This window comes from Coregonus clupeaformis, chromosome 18 (genome assembly GCF_020615455.1).
Source record: "Coregonus clupeaformis isolate EN_2021a chromosome 18, ASM2061545v1, whole genome shotgun sequence".
Classification (NCBI taxonomy): Eukaryota; Metazoa; Chordata; class Actinopteri; order Salmoniformes; family Salmonidae; genus Coregonus; species Coregonus clupeaformis.
Window position 1 is genome coordinate 6,783,462 of NC_059209.1, and position 15,090 is coordinate 6,798,551.

Genomic DNA, 15,090 nt, shown 5'->3' on the forward strand with positions numbered 1-15,090 from the left:
GCCATTTAGCAGATGCTTTTATCCAAAGCGACTTACAGTCATGCGTGCATACATTTTTTTTTGTGTATGGGTGGTCCCGGGGATCGAACCCACTACCTTGGCGTTACAAGCGCCGTGCTCTACCAGCTGAGCTACAGAGGACCACGAACAGACGCTTGGCTGCATCTCAACAGTCGAATGTTGTTTCCTTGATATAGGAGCTGGAAGTGAGATGCATTTTGCTGTAATATAGTGCTGTAATAATATGAAATACTGTACCCTTCAGCTCTTGAGACAGTACCTGAACAAGAAATGCTGGCATTTTGAGATGACAGGTGCATTTGGAAATAAATTCTCATGCTTGATTGTGTCAATATTGCTAAGTTGTACTTTCATTATGAACTTTATTAATTTCAGATGAGATATAATAACATCACACAAAGATACATTTCTGGAATTTTTAGGAAAGATTTGCTTCAGATTAACTACATTATATATTTTTGCTATTAAATCAGTGATTTGAAAAGGTTTCAAAGTGAAAGCATTCCATCAAAATCCTGATGAGTAGCACACTTCAATATACCATGTGGATCCCAGTGATCATGGACTTCTGTGTCATTCAAGATTATATACAATTTTGAATATGAGATGTCATTACTGGTCTGTGTGACCATGCAGTCCCATACTCCAGTGTGACCTGTGGTGTCACACATCTCTCAGCTCCACCATCTTCCTGCGGATTTGTTTGATGTCCTTTTGCAGCTTCTCCTTGTCTAGCCGGGCTTTGGTGTCACCGATCTGCCTCAGCGAGTCTATGGCATCATGGATAGACTGGAACCCTGGCCGTCAGAGTGGAGGGGGATAAGGAGAGTCAGTCCCTGCAACATGATTTACTGCCTTCATAAACTCTCCTATAGGCTCTGCCTTACTGCTGCTGCTGTGTATTGAACATTAAGAACCTTGTCAATTATGCATTTTCCTCCCCTCTCTTTTCCCTTCATTCCTCTGAAGACAGAGCGAACGATTGAGGGGCTGAGACTGAGGCATGATTCATCACTGGGTTTATTGCTGGTTTTATTTACTGAGCTGTCACTTTGCTTTTTGTCAAGGGTTTCAGAAGCCCTGCAGAGTGAAGGCCTTAGAGCCAACGTCAGCTCCTTGGGGAAATGAGCTGGAAATTGGCATCAGGAAATTGGCATTAGATGTCAACCCAACAACAGGCTGCCGTGCTTACGTCCACCCCATGACTTATTAACGGAGAGATAGAGACATAGATAACATCACCCCAACTCCATGCTTGAAGGCTTGGTGGAAGAGCCTGTTACATTTTCATTTGTTTACTTCCCTTGGTTGCTTTTTATTTTGTTTTCATGTCACATCGAGTGGATCGATTTGACTAGACCCTGTTTACGGAAACTCCAATACAATTTTTTTTCTTTGATATGTTTGACTTACCTGATGTCTCGTGAAAGATGGCATTTGGGAATGCTGTAACTATGCATCAATATTGTGCTCATCATCTATCTGCTCCAAAAGGCACCATTCTAAATTAGTTTCTGAGGTCTGGTGGCACTTATCGGGCCTACTTAATTAGAACAGGCCCAAACACCTGGGAGGAGAACGCTGTTAGTTAGGTGTGTCATTTAACATGGCCAAAGAAATACAAGCTGGGAGCTCATTGCTGATGTAGGCCATTGGATCTAGGTCTTTAATGCACTTACCCAGTTGTCCTATTTATCGTTCCTTCTCTGACCCCTATTGTGACAGTCATCCACACCTTATATAAGTTATACCTAATACCCAGAGTTTTCCTGGTATAGGTCTCCTGTCTCTGATATTGACAGTGTTAGTGAGGGAGTAAGTAGCGACCTGACTGGTAGTCCTGTTTGATCAGCTGCAGCTCTTCCCGGAGGCTTGTCTCCACTGTGCTGATCCTGTTGTGGAGTTTACTCTTCGAGTGCTTCACCCTGTCTGCCTGGCGCTCCTGTTCCAGCTGGATCTCTGCTCTCTCCACACGGACTGACAGCAGCCTGAACTGCTCACTGAGCCTCCCATCCGCCTCCACCTGCAAACACCCACACGCCTTACCATAGTCCAGCAGACAGACAGACACACACTAACACACGCATAAAGGCATACTACCATTTTGTCCTGCAGTAGTGACCGTAGCACCTCGCTGCCATGTCTGTGTGCCTGTGCTGAGCTACGTAGCTGTTGCTCTGTCCACATCCTCAGTCTGTTTGTGTCCTCCCTCGCCTCCCTTACCCCACCAGAGCTCCTGCAGGAGGAATATAAATGTTATCGATCTGATATCCACGTGCAACTGGGTACAGATTGTTGAGGATTGTGAACTATCATATCCACCTCACAAGATTCACCTCTGGCAGTTTGTTCTGTTAAGGATGGAGCACTGAGAAATCAACCTAAACAGTTGCACAACTATCTCGACAGTCTATCTAAGATTTAGGGTGTAAAGAATGTTCAGCATCTCACTTCTTATTAAATGAGTGTGTTGGTCTAGCAGGCCCTGCACTTGGATGGGAGGAGGAGGTACCCTAAAGTATGTTCTCTTGGGTAGTTATGCCAGTGACCTTCTCAGAAACAGCATACTCTTTGTTTTGTTTGGTCTGCAAGCCAAGCACTTCACTCTGCTGCACTCAAATGCTGCCTCTCCATCAGAAGTCCACAGCCAGGCTTTCCCCATTGGAGAGGAGAGAGGAGAGAGAGCCATCTGTCCACTTTATTCACACTAATCTAAAATAGCAGAGGAAAGTCCCAAAAACAGAGCAGGGAAAGCTGCCACCTTGGATATGCCGAGTTAGCTTTCCACAAAGGCTTTCTGCAAGTAGTGGCACAATATACTCAATGACTCATCAATAATTGCCTCAAGGGTGTGACGCTATGTCTTCACCCCCTAGCTTCTAAAATACAGCATGCCTCATTGCTCTCATCATCAAGTGTTACCTCTTGACAGAGTTTCAGTGAGGCAGCCTCTAGGGTCGGTATTAGCGCTCTGTGGGTTGTGTACCTGCGTGTGTGGGTGCTTGTAGCAACACACATGCCACGCCCACCTGAGGATCTCTCCTTTTCAACCATCTAGCTCCTGTGTTTGGGGGGTGCAAAATCCACTTGCGCTGATGCTTTGTTGACGATGTAACGCATTGTCTAGACACATTTTCTGTGCAATTGAAAAGAGTAATGATTTAATATAGTTCAAACGTTTACAAATGAGATGCGCTGAAATGAAAGCAACTTCCAAAAAGGAACACTCGGATTATAGTGATATTATGTCTGATCTCGCACACAATGTAAAGTATGTATAGATAGGTGTAATCTAGAGCCAAGTGTTATGATATTAAATCGCCAGGGTCTCCTTCTCTTGACACACTTAATGAATTATGCAAGAAAATGTGACAACAACAGTATTAATGAGGCAGTCTAGACAACGCAGGTGGGCGCAGGTAGGTTACAGCCCTGATCCACCGCTTTATATTTATTTATATATTAATGTGTGCAAATACACCTAATGTACAGTACCAGTCAAAAGTTTGGACAAACCTACTCATTCAAGGGTGTTTCTTAATTTTTTACTATTTTCTACATTGTAGAATAATAGTGAAGACATCAACACTATGAAATAACACATATGGAATCATGTACTTATCAAAAAAGTGTTCAACAAAATATATTTTATATTTGAGATTCTTCAAATAGCCATCCTTTGCCTTGATGACAGCTTTGCACACTCTTGGCATTCTCTCAACCAGCTTCACCTGGAATGCTTTTCCAACAGTCTTGAAGGAGTTCCCACATATGCTTAGCACTTGATGGCTGCTTTTCCTTCATGCTGCCGTCCGACTCATCCCAAACCATCTCAATTGGGTTGAGGTCGGGGGATTGTGGAGGCCAGGTCATTTGATGCAGCACTCCATCACTCTCCTTCTTAGTCAAATAGCCCTTACACAGCCTGGAGGTGTGTTGGGTCATTGTCCTGTTGAAAAACAAATGATAGTCCCACTAAGCCCAAACCAGATGGGATGACGTATCGCTGCAGAATGCTGTGGTAGCCATGCTGGTTAAGTGTGCCTTGAATTATAAATAAATCACTGACAGTGTCACCAGCAAAGCACACCCACACAATAACACCTCCTCCTCCATGCTTTCGGTGGGAACTACACATGCGGAGATCATCCGTTCACCCACACCGCGTCTCACAAAGACACGGCGGTTGGAACCAAAAATCTCAAATTTGGACTCCAGACAAAAGGACACATTTCCACCGGTCTAATGTCTATTGCTCATGTTTCTTGGCCCAAGCAGGTCTCTTCTTATTATTGGTGTCCTTTAGTAGTGGTTTCTTTGCAGCAATTTGACCATGAAGGCCTGATTCGCACAGTCCCCTCTGAACAGTTGATGTTGAGATGTGTCTGTGATTTGATCTCTGTGAAGCATTTATTTGGACTGAAATTTCTGAGGCTGGTAACTCTAACGAACTTATCCTCCGCAGCAGAGGTAACTCTGGGTCTTCCATTCCTGTGGTGGTCCTCATGAGAGCCAGTTTCATCATAGCGCTTGATGGTTTTTCCAACTGCACTCGAAGAAACTCAAAGTTCTTGAAATGTTCCGTATTGACTGACCTTCATTTTTTAAAGTAATGATGGACTGTCATTTCTCTTTGCTTATTTGAGCTGTACTTGCCATAATATGGACTTGGTCTTTTACCAAATAGGGCTATCTTCTGTATACCCCCTTACCTTGTCACAACACAACTGGTTGGCTCAAACGCATTAAGAAGGAAAGAAATTCCACAAATTAACTTTTAACAAGGAACACCTGTTCATTGAAATGCATTTCAGGTGACTACCTCATGAAGCTTGTTGATAGAATGCCAAGAGTGTGCAAAGCTGTCATCAAGGCAAAGGGTGGCTATTTGAAGAATCTCAAATATAAAATATATTTTGATTTGTTTAACACTTTTTTGGTTACTACATGATTCCATATGTGTTATTTCATAGTTTTGATGTCTTCATATTATTCTACAATGTAAAAAATAGTAAAAATAAAGAAAAACCGTTGAATGAGTAGGTGTGTCCAAACTTTTGACTGGTAGTGTATATATGGGCAATTCCACAGGCCAGCATGGAGAGTCCATGCCCCGATGAATTGAGGCTGTTCTTACCAAAAGGGGGTACAACTCAATATTAGGAATGTGTTCCTAATGTTTTGTACACTCAGTGGATTTGAGTGCATTATAAGAAAAAAAGTTAAATATGACAATAAATGGAATACCTGAATTCCCACCAAAATGCCTGAACTCCATTCATTATTTGTCCTTGCCAGTAAAATGTTTTATGTGCTATACTGTAATTCAGTCATCTGATGGTGTCACACCCTGGCTCTGGGACTCATTATGTTGAGCCAGGGTGTGTTAATTTCTATGTGTGTATTTCTATGTTGGTGTTCATTCTAATTTGTTGTATTCTATGTTTGCCTGAGTGACTCCCAATCAGAGGCAACGAGTGTCAGCTGTTGGCTGGTTGTCTCTGATTGGGAGCCATATTTAAACTGTATGTTTTCCCTTTGTGGTTGTGGGTTTTTGTTCCGTGTTCGGTCATTGTCACCGTGGACTTCACGAGTCGTGTTTTGTTTTGTATTTTGACGCTTTAACTAATTAAAGTCATGTTTGTTCATCACGCTGCGCCTTGGTCTACTCCTTACCTCGACCTTGACAGAAAAACCCACCATGCAACGACCAAGCAGCGTGTCCAGGGGCAGCTCTTGGGCTGGACATGGGAGGAAGCGCCGGGAGAAGAGACGGTGGAGGCGCGCCGTAGAGAGGAGCTACGGCGTGATCAGGGTCGTCGTCGGACGGTCGTGAGGCAACCCCAGAAAATTTTTAGGGGGGGGCACACGGCATGGACGACGGGGCTGACGGAGGAGAAAAGGGGGCGGATCCAGAAGGCCACGAGGCCAGGGGTACACCGCCCTGTACGTCCTGTGCGGATGCCTCACACAGAGTGTGTGAGGGTAGGCATTCAGCCAGGACGGGTGGTGGCCGCTCTTCACTCCAGGCCTCCTATCCGTCTCCACAGCCTGGTTCGGCCTGTCCCTGCTCCACGCACCAAGCCTACGGTGTGCGTCGCCAGCCCAGTCCGGCCTGTCCCTGCTCCACGCACCAAGCCTACGGTGTGCGTCGCCAGCCCAGTCCGGCCTGTCCCTGCTCCACGCACCAAGCCTACGGTGTGCGTCGCCAGCCCAGTCCGGCCTGTCCCTGCTCCACGCACCAAGCCTACGGTGTGCGTCGACAGCCCAGCCCGGCCTGTCCCTGCTCCACGCACTAAACCTACGGTGCGCGTCGCCAGCCCAGTCCGGCCTGTTCCTGCCACCCGCACCAAGTCTACGGTGCGCGTCGCCAGCCCGACCCGGCCTGTTCCTGCCACTCGCACCAAACCTACGGTGCGCGTCGCCAGCCCGGTCCGGCCTGTTCCTGCCACCCGCACCAAGTCTACGGTGCGCGTCGCCAGCCCGACCCGGCCTGTTCCTGCCACTCGCACCAAACCTACGGTGCGCGTCGCCAGCCCGGTTCGGCCTGTTCCTGCCACCCGCACCAAGTCTACGGTGCGCGTCGCCAGCCCGACCCGGCCTGTTCCTGCCACTCGCACCAAACCTACGGTGCGCGTCGCCAGCCCGGTCCGGCCTGTTCCTGCCACTCGCACTAAGCCAGGGGTGCGAGAAGTCAGCCTGGTAAGGCCCGTCCCTCTTCCACGCACCAAGCCAGGGGTGCGAGTCGTCAGCCTGGTAAGGCCCGTCCCTCTTCCACGCACCAAGCCAGGGGTGCGAGTCGTCAGCCTGGTAAGGCCCGTTCCTCCTCCACGCACAAAGCCAGGGGTGCGCGTCGTCAGCCTGGTAAGGCCCGTCCCTCCTCCACGCACCAAGCCAGGGTTGCGAGTCGTCAGCCTGGTAAGGCCCGTTCCTCCTCCACGCACCAAGCCAGGGGTGCGAGTCGACAGCCTGGTAAGGATCGCTCCTGTTAAGTCCAGTCCTGCTCCAGCCGGGCGGGGCCAGACTGGACCAGGGGCACTATGGGGGGGTGTATTGGAGGGTGGTGGTCAAGGCCGGAGCCAGAACCGCCGCCGAGGAGGTATGCCCGCCCAGCCCTCCCTGGTTTGTTTAGTTGAGGCGCGGTCGCAGTCCGCGCCTTTAGGGGGGGGTACTGTCACACCCTGGCTCTGGGACTCATTATGTTGAGCCAGGGTGTGTTCATTTCTATGTGTGTATTTCTATGTTGGTGTTCATTCTAGTTTGTTGTATTCTATGTTTGCCTGAGTGACTCCCAATCAGAGGCAACGAGTGTCAGCTGTTGGCTGGTTGTCTCTGATTGGGAGCCATATTTAAACTGTATGTTTTCCCTTTGTGGTTGTGGGTTTTTGTTCCGTGTTCGGTCATTGTCACCGTGGACTTCACGAGTCGTTTATTGTTTTTGTTCGTGCTTTATATAATAAAGTAACATGTTCATTCATCACGCTGCGCATTGGTCTACTTCTCTCCCTGACGATCGTGACAGATGGATTTTAGTTTGGAGTGTCTTTATCCATTGTACAACTTGCATTCATAATTATTTAATTTTTTTAACCTTCTACAACTTTCAATGACCGTTGCCTGTGTGTCTGTGTGTGTTTGTGTGTGTGCGTGTGGTTTGAAGGGGCTGGGCTGTGCAACAGGATGTGCTTAAGCTATTCATTACCTGTTACTGGCGCCAGGCCATGATGCAGTAGATACAGATGAATTACCTGCTTGGGTCAGATCTTAGTGTCTCCATTGTAAAAATACAAAAACGAGGGCTTCAACATTGAATAATGATTTTGCCTCCACTTATAATGGCAAAGGTTGTGCATTTCCCAAGGAGAGAGCTATCTCTTATATTGCCTTTGAAAAATAAATATGTAGGACCAAGCTTCCTTGATGTAGGGGCTTTGACCTAGTACCTTCATGGTGCTACCACATTATGTACTGTTAAATTATGTGACATAGAATACAGCATAGGTACTAGTATTAGTATCCCCCCCATAAACAGTATGATTAAGTTGTTTCGCTACAGGCTTTTAAAGGTCAGTGTCCAGGTTGTGTGTGTGGTAAATGGGTTACTGTAAGAGCACAAGACACACTTGGCCTCCAGGAGCTTGATGTGGCTGTGCAGATCAGTCCAGCTGTTTCTCTGGCCGTGGGTCTGCTCCACCAGCAACACCTCCAGTCTGCTAACTGCCTGAGACAGCTGCACACACACACACACACACACACACACACACACACACACACACACACTACATACACACACTTTTTAAATACATTATTTGAATCCACCATTCAAATTTACATTAAAAAAGGATCCAAATATTTAAAGGTCCCTGTATGTATGGACACTCCAGACAGACAGGAATGCAGACAGACAGACAGACAGACGGCAGACAGGCAGGCAAACAGACAGGCAGGCAGTGTAAACAGTCAACTCAGCCTCAAACCTGGCCCCTGTGTGACATACACATGAAGAGTTTATTTCCAAAACGCTATATTCTATATTTGCTATATTTTTTATTAATAGATGTGTATAAAAATGCAATTTTTTTTGCAAAACGCTATACATCCATTGTTTAGCTGGAATGGAATGTTCGTATCATATATATTCGACTGTGAATGTGGTTGTCTTACCTAGCTATCTTAAGATGAATGCACTTACTGTAAGTCACTCTGGATAAGAACATCTGCTAAATTACTAAAATGTCAAATGTAAATGTTTTACATAAAGATCTCATACTGCTGTATTGAATAATTGTTTTATATTTTTCTATATTGATGTCACAAATGTTATGTAGTTATTTGTTACCTTTGACTGTATAAAACCTAGTAGTACTACTTATTTATCTGAGAGTGAGGCGGATATATAGCAAAAAACATTATTAAAATGAAACGATCAAGTGATAGATTTTAAACAAATACATGTACAGTATGTCATTGAACAAACCCATGCCATGATTAGAAAGTGAAAATACACACCAATCTCTTTCATAATTTCTTTAAACAATAAGTTGATTTATGAACGTTTTAGAAAATGTATATATAGCATAAAAAAAGATATACAGTTTAAGTCGGAAGTTTACATACACTTAGGTTGGAGTCATTAAAACTCATTTTTCAACCACTTGTTAAAAAACTACAGTTTTGGCAAGTTGGTTAGGACATCTACTTTGTGCATGACACAAGTAATTTTTCCAACAATTGTTTACAGACAGATTATTTCACTTATAATTTACTGTATCACAATTCCACTAAGTTGACTGTGCCTTTAAACAGCTTGGAAAATTCCAGAAAATGATGTCATGGCTTTAGAAGCTTCTGATAGGCTAACTGACATCATTTGAGTCAATTGGAGGTGTACCTGTAGATGTATTTCAAGGCCTACCTTCAAACTCAGTGCCTCTTTGCTTGACATCATGAGAAAATCAAAAGAAATCAGCCAAGACCTCAGAAAAAAATTTGTAGACCACAAGTCTGGTTCATCCTTGGGAGCAATTTCCAAACGCTTGAAGGTACCACGTTCATCTGTACAAACAATAGTACGCAAGTATAAACACCATGGGACCACGCAGCCGTCATACCGCTCAGGAAGGAGACGCGTTCTGTCTCCTAGAGATGAACGTACTTTGGTGCAAAAAGTACAAATCAATCCCAGAACAACAGCAAAGGACCTTGTGAAGATGCTGGAGGAAACAGGTACAAAGGTATCTATATCCACAGTAAGACAAGTCCTATATCGACATAACCTGAAAGGCCGCTCAGCAAGGCAGAAGCCACTGCTCCAAAACTGCCATAAAAAAGCCAGACTACAGTTTGCAACTGCACATGTGGACAAATATCGTACTTTTTGGAGAAATGTCCTCTGGTCTTATGAAACAAAAATAGAACTGTTTGGCCATAATGACCATCATTATGTTTGGAGGAAAAAGGGGGTCGCTTGCAAGCCGAAGAACACCATCCCAACTGTGAAGCACGGGGGTGGCAGCATCATGCTGTGGGGGTGCTTTGCTGCAGGAAGTTAAAGGTTAAATTATGTGGATATATTGAAGCAACATCTCAAGACATCAGTCAGGAAGTTAAAGCTTGGTCGCAAATGGGTCTTCCAAATGGACAATGACCCCAAGCATACTTCCAAAGTTGTGGCAAAATGGCTTAAGGACAACAAAGTCAAGGTATTGGAGTGGCCATCACAAAGCCCTGACCTTAATCCTATTGAAATGTGTGGGCAGAACTGAAAAAGCATGTGCGAGCAAGGAGGCCTACAAACCTGACTCAGTTACACCAGCTCTGTCAGAAGGAATGTGTCACGATCGTCTGAAGGAGGAGACCAATGCGCAGCGTTGCGAGTGAACATGATGACTTTATTAACTTAAAGCAACCACGAAGAAAACAACAAATGACGATCCGTGAAGTTCTATACTGAATACTACTAACAGCAACAAAGAAACAATAACCCACAACACAAAGTGAACTCACACAGTATAAATATGGCTCCCAATCAGAGATAACGAGCCGACAGCTGACACTCGTTACCTCCGATTGGGAGTCATACGACTAATCAAGAACAATTAACCAAACATAGAAAATGCACAACCAGAAATCCCCAACATAGAAATACACCCAAACAATGAAACTCAACAACCCTGGCTCAAATATCAAGGTCCGTGGAGCCAGAGTGTCACATTACCCCCTAAAGGTGCGACCTCCGGGCGCACTCAGCATACAGTCTCGGGGAGGGTCTGGGTGGGCGTCTGTCCCTGGTGGCGGCTCTGGCCCAGGTCGTGGTCCCCACCCCACCTTAGTCACTATCCGCTTCCGTATTCCCTTCCTCATGACCACCCCCCCAACTAAACCCCACTGGATTAAGGGCGGCACCGGACTACGGGGCAGTACCGGACTAAGGGGCAGTACCTGACTAGATGGCGGATCCTGGCTGGCTGGCTCTGGCGGATCCTGGCGGGACGGCTCTGGCGGATCCTGGCGGGACGGCTCTGGCGGATCCTGGCGGGACGGCTCTGGCGGATCCTGGCTGGACGGCTCTGGCGGATCCTGGCTGGACGGCTCTGGCGGATCCTGGCTGGACGGCTCTGGCGGATCCTGGCTGGACGGCTCTGGCGGATCCTGGCTGGACGGCTCTGGCGGATCCTGGCTGGACGGCTCTGGCGGATCCTGGCTAGACGGTTCTGGCGGATCCTGGCTGGACGGCTCTGGCGGATCCTGGCTGGACGGCTCTGGCGGATCCTGGCAGGACGGCTCTGGCGGATCCTGGCTGGCTGACGGATCTGGCGGATCCTGGCGGGCTGACGGATCTGGCTGCTCATGGCTGGCTGACGGATCTGGCTGCTCATGGCTGGCTGACGGATCTGGCTGCTCATGGCTGGCTGACGGATCTGGCTGCTCATGGCTGGCTGACGGGTCTGGCTGCTCGTGGCTGGCTGACGGGTCTGGCTGCTCATGGCTGGCTGACGGGTCTGGCTGCTCATGGCTGGCTGACGGATCTGGTTGCTCATGGCTGGCTGACGGATCTGGCTGCTCATGGCTGGCTGACGGATCTGGCTGCTCATGGCTGGCTGACGGATCTGGCTGCTCATGGCTGGCTGACGGATCTGGCTGCTCATAGCTGGCTGACGGATCTGGCTGCTCATGGCTGGCTGACGGGTCTGGCTGCTCATGGCTGGCGGAAGGCTCTGGCTGATCCTGTCTGGCGGAAGGCTCTGGCTGATCCGGTCTGACGGAAGGCTCTGGCTGCTCCTGTCTGGCGGAAGGCTCTGGCTGCTCCTGTCTGGCGGAAGGCTCTGGCTGCTCCTGTCTGGCGGAAGGCTCTGGCTGATCCTGTCTGGCGGAAGGCTCTGGCTGATCCTGTCTGGCGGAAGGCTCTGGCTGATCCTGTCTGGCGGAGAGCTCTAGCGGCTCCGGTCTGGCGGACGGCTCTGAAGGCTCATGGCAGACGGGCGGCTTTGCAGGCTCAGTACAGACGGGCAGTTCAGACGGCGTTGGGCAGACGGGCAGTTCAGACGGCGTTGGGCAGACGGGCAGTTCAGACGGCGTTGGGCAGACGGGCAGTTCAGACGGCGTTGGGCAGACGGGCAGTTCAGACGGCGTTGGGCAGCCGGGCAGTTCAGGCGCCGTTGGGCAGACGGCCAGTTCAGGCCGGCTGGCGACGCACATCGTGGACCTGGTGCGTGGAGTAGGAACAGGCCGGACCGTACCGGGAACACCCACCACTGGCCTTAACTGGGGATCAAGAACGGACCGGACCAGACTGGGAACACACTTCAGTCTCTCATGCCGTGCCACAACGACTTCCCTCCCTCTACTCGCCAATGGCTCCCGTAATCCGATAGCCTTCTCTCCTTTTCTCCCTGTGGCAGCCTCCTGCTGCCCAGGCGCCCAAGCCATGTGCCCCCCCCCAAAAAATTTTTGGGGAGTAACCACGGGCTTCCAGCCTCGACTCCGCGCTTCCTCTTCATACCACCTCCTCTCGGCTGCAGCTGCCTCCAGCTCTTCACGAGGGCGGTGATATTCCTCCTCAGACCACCTCCTCTCGGCTGCAGCTGCCTCCAGCTCTTCACGAGGGCGATGATGTTCCTCCGGTTGTGCCCAAGGACCCTTTCCAGCCCGAATCTCCTCCCATGTCCAAAAGTCCTTAGGAGGCATCCATAACTCCTGTGTCCAGACCCCTTGCTCCTGGACGCGCTGCTTGGTCCTTTTTTGGTGGGTTATTCTGTCACGATCGTCTGAAGGAGGAGACCAATGCGCAGCGTTGCGAGTGAACATGATGACTTTATTAACTTAAAGCAACCACGAAGAAAACAACAAATGACGATCCGTGAAGTTCTATACTGAATACTACTAACAGCAACAAAGAAACAATAACCCACAACACAAAGTGAACTCACACAGTATAAATATGGCTCCCAATCAGAGATAACGAGCCGACAGCTGACACTCGTTACCTCCGATTGGGAGTCATACGACTAATCAAGAACAATTAACCAAACATAGAAAATGCACAACCAGAAATCCCCAACATAGAAATACACCCAAACAATGAAACTAAACAACCCTGGCTCAAATATCAAGGTCCGTGGAGCCAGAGTGTCACAGAATGGGCCAAAATTCACCCAACTTATTTTGGGAGCTTGTGGAAGGCTACCAGAAACGTTCGACCGAAGTTAACCAATTTAAAGGCAATGCCACCGAATCCTAATTGAGTGTATGTAAATGTCTGACCCACTGGGAATGTGATGAAATAATTAAAAGCTGAAATAAATCATTCTCTCTACTATTATTCAGACATTTCACATTCTTAAAATAAAGTGGTAATCCTAACTGACCTAAGACATGGAATTTTTACAAGGATTAAGTGTCAGGAATTGTGAGAAACTTAGTTTAAATCTCTTTGGCTAAGGTGTATGTAAACTTACGACTTCAACTGTATGTATATAGTTTGTGATGTGTGTTCTCTATGGCACAGTGAACTACATGCGTGAATGCATAGAATGACAGTGTCATTTCGCCTGAGTTACCTTTTTTTGTTGTTATGAGTCAGCGTTGTTGTGGTTTGTGCTCTTGCCTTGTGCTAATGGAGGCAACCCATTTTCCTCTACTTTCCAATTATCTTGACCACTCCTCCAGAGTTAATGTGCCGCAATCCCAGTGATTTAATGCCCGGCTCTACAGCACAGGGAGTAGGGCATATTGGGACTGGTTGGCTCTAAGGCCAAGATGGGAGTAGATGACGACTGCAGACATACTGTATGTGAGCTAAACATAGCTTGAGCTTTTGTATTTTTTCTGTTATTGATCACAAGAGAATGGATCAACACAACTTGTGCAATTCACTGGCTAGACACAATCAAAACTGAGGCTGTTTTAGGCTCTAAAACCTTCATGTGTTTGTCAACCTTCACCTTTTTTGCTTTTCTCATAAAATAAGAGTATTAGAGAATAGTGGCCTGGGGTAATATCCTCTTTCACTCTTCGTCCAACACAAAGTCCAATCAGTTTTTGCTACAGTCGTCATTCCTACAATATACTGCATGTATTCAGCGAGAGGCAATGTTGGTTCCTTCAGTAAAGGAAGCTAAAATGAAAGGGAGATTCCTTTATGCATCTTGTTGTGAAGTGCTTGGTCAGGTTGAGTCTGAACTACAAGCAGTCCAGTTGTTCAGAGCCTCTAACCTTGATGTCCATCTCTCTCAGTCGCTCTCCCAGACCTGACTTGACCTCTGACACCTCCTGTTGGAGCCTGACGATCTTCTGTGCCCTGTCACTCACATCACCTGACAGCTTGGCAATGCTGGCATCACACCTGAGAGTGAGACAGGGAAAGACAGCTTTCTTTACCATTACAGTACAACACACTCCCACTTGGCTTGACCATCTCTGGGAAGTTCATAGGAGCTTGTCAAATTGGGTGTCAAATGAAAGCTAAGAGTCTATATTTTTGAGAATGTTATTATTATTTTTATTTTTTTTTAAGATTTTCCATCCTAAAAATTAGGAATAAGCAAAAGGCTTTGATTTCTGATCAAACAGATGGAAAAGGGGTTTGGGAAAATATTTACCAGAAAATGTCTTCAAAGGTAAAATAATAGTCATAAACTACAGTTAAGTCACCTGCTACAGTCCTCCCTTCCACTGGCTTATTGTTATGTTCAGCTCATAACTGTTTTCTTTCTCATTCTGGTGGTCAAAGCAAGTGTGAAACAGTCTAGACAACCCCTCTTTCGCTCTCTCTCTCTGCCTCTCTCTGTCTCTCTCTCTCTCTCTCCAGTTAATGTCACCTCTCCCAACTCTTACTGACACCTACCCATGAGCTCCCTCTCTTTCCATTTTCTGTAACCAGCATCCTTATCCACTGAGTACCAACCGAATCCAGACGTCCATGGACGTTTAAAAGTAATTGAAATTTGGTCAGTCCGCCCTGGCATTGATTTCAACATACACAGACATCGTTTTTTTGGTACGGTCCGGACCGGTCTTGATTTGGCCCAAACATAGACGTGGATGATTGGTTCAGATTTGGTCCAGTCC

At 47.2% G+C, this 15,090-nt stretch overlaps 1 protein-coding gene across 1 annotated transcript in view; it reads right to left on the minus strand.

Annotated features, from left to right (window-relative positions):
- Positions 1–421: 421 nt before the first annotated feature.
- The window catches only part of fam81b (family with sequence similarity 81 member B), a 30,006-nt gene continuing 15,337 nt past the window's right edge, over positions 422–15,090 (minus strand). Inside the window, exons 4-10 of the mRNA XM_041904113.1 lie at positions 14,204–14,365; positions 13,897–13,899; positions 8,499–8,505; positions 8,145–8,251; positions 2,122–2,257; positions 1,849–2,044; positions 422–818 (exon numbers count right to left, since the gene is read on the minus strand). Of these exons, the coding sequence (XP_041760047.1) occupies positions 685–818; positions 1,849–2,044; positions 2,122–2,257; positions 8,145–8,251; positions 8,499–8,505; positions 13,897–13,899; positions 14,204–14,365 (745 nt within the window). The 3' untranslated portion in view covers positions 422–684. The remainder of the gene's footprint in view (positions 819–1,848; positions 2,045–2,121; positions 2,258–8,144; positions 8,252–8,498; positions 8,506–13,896; positions 13,900–14,203; positions 14,366–15,090) is intronic.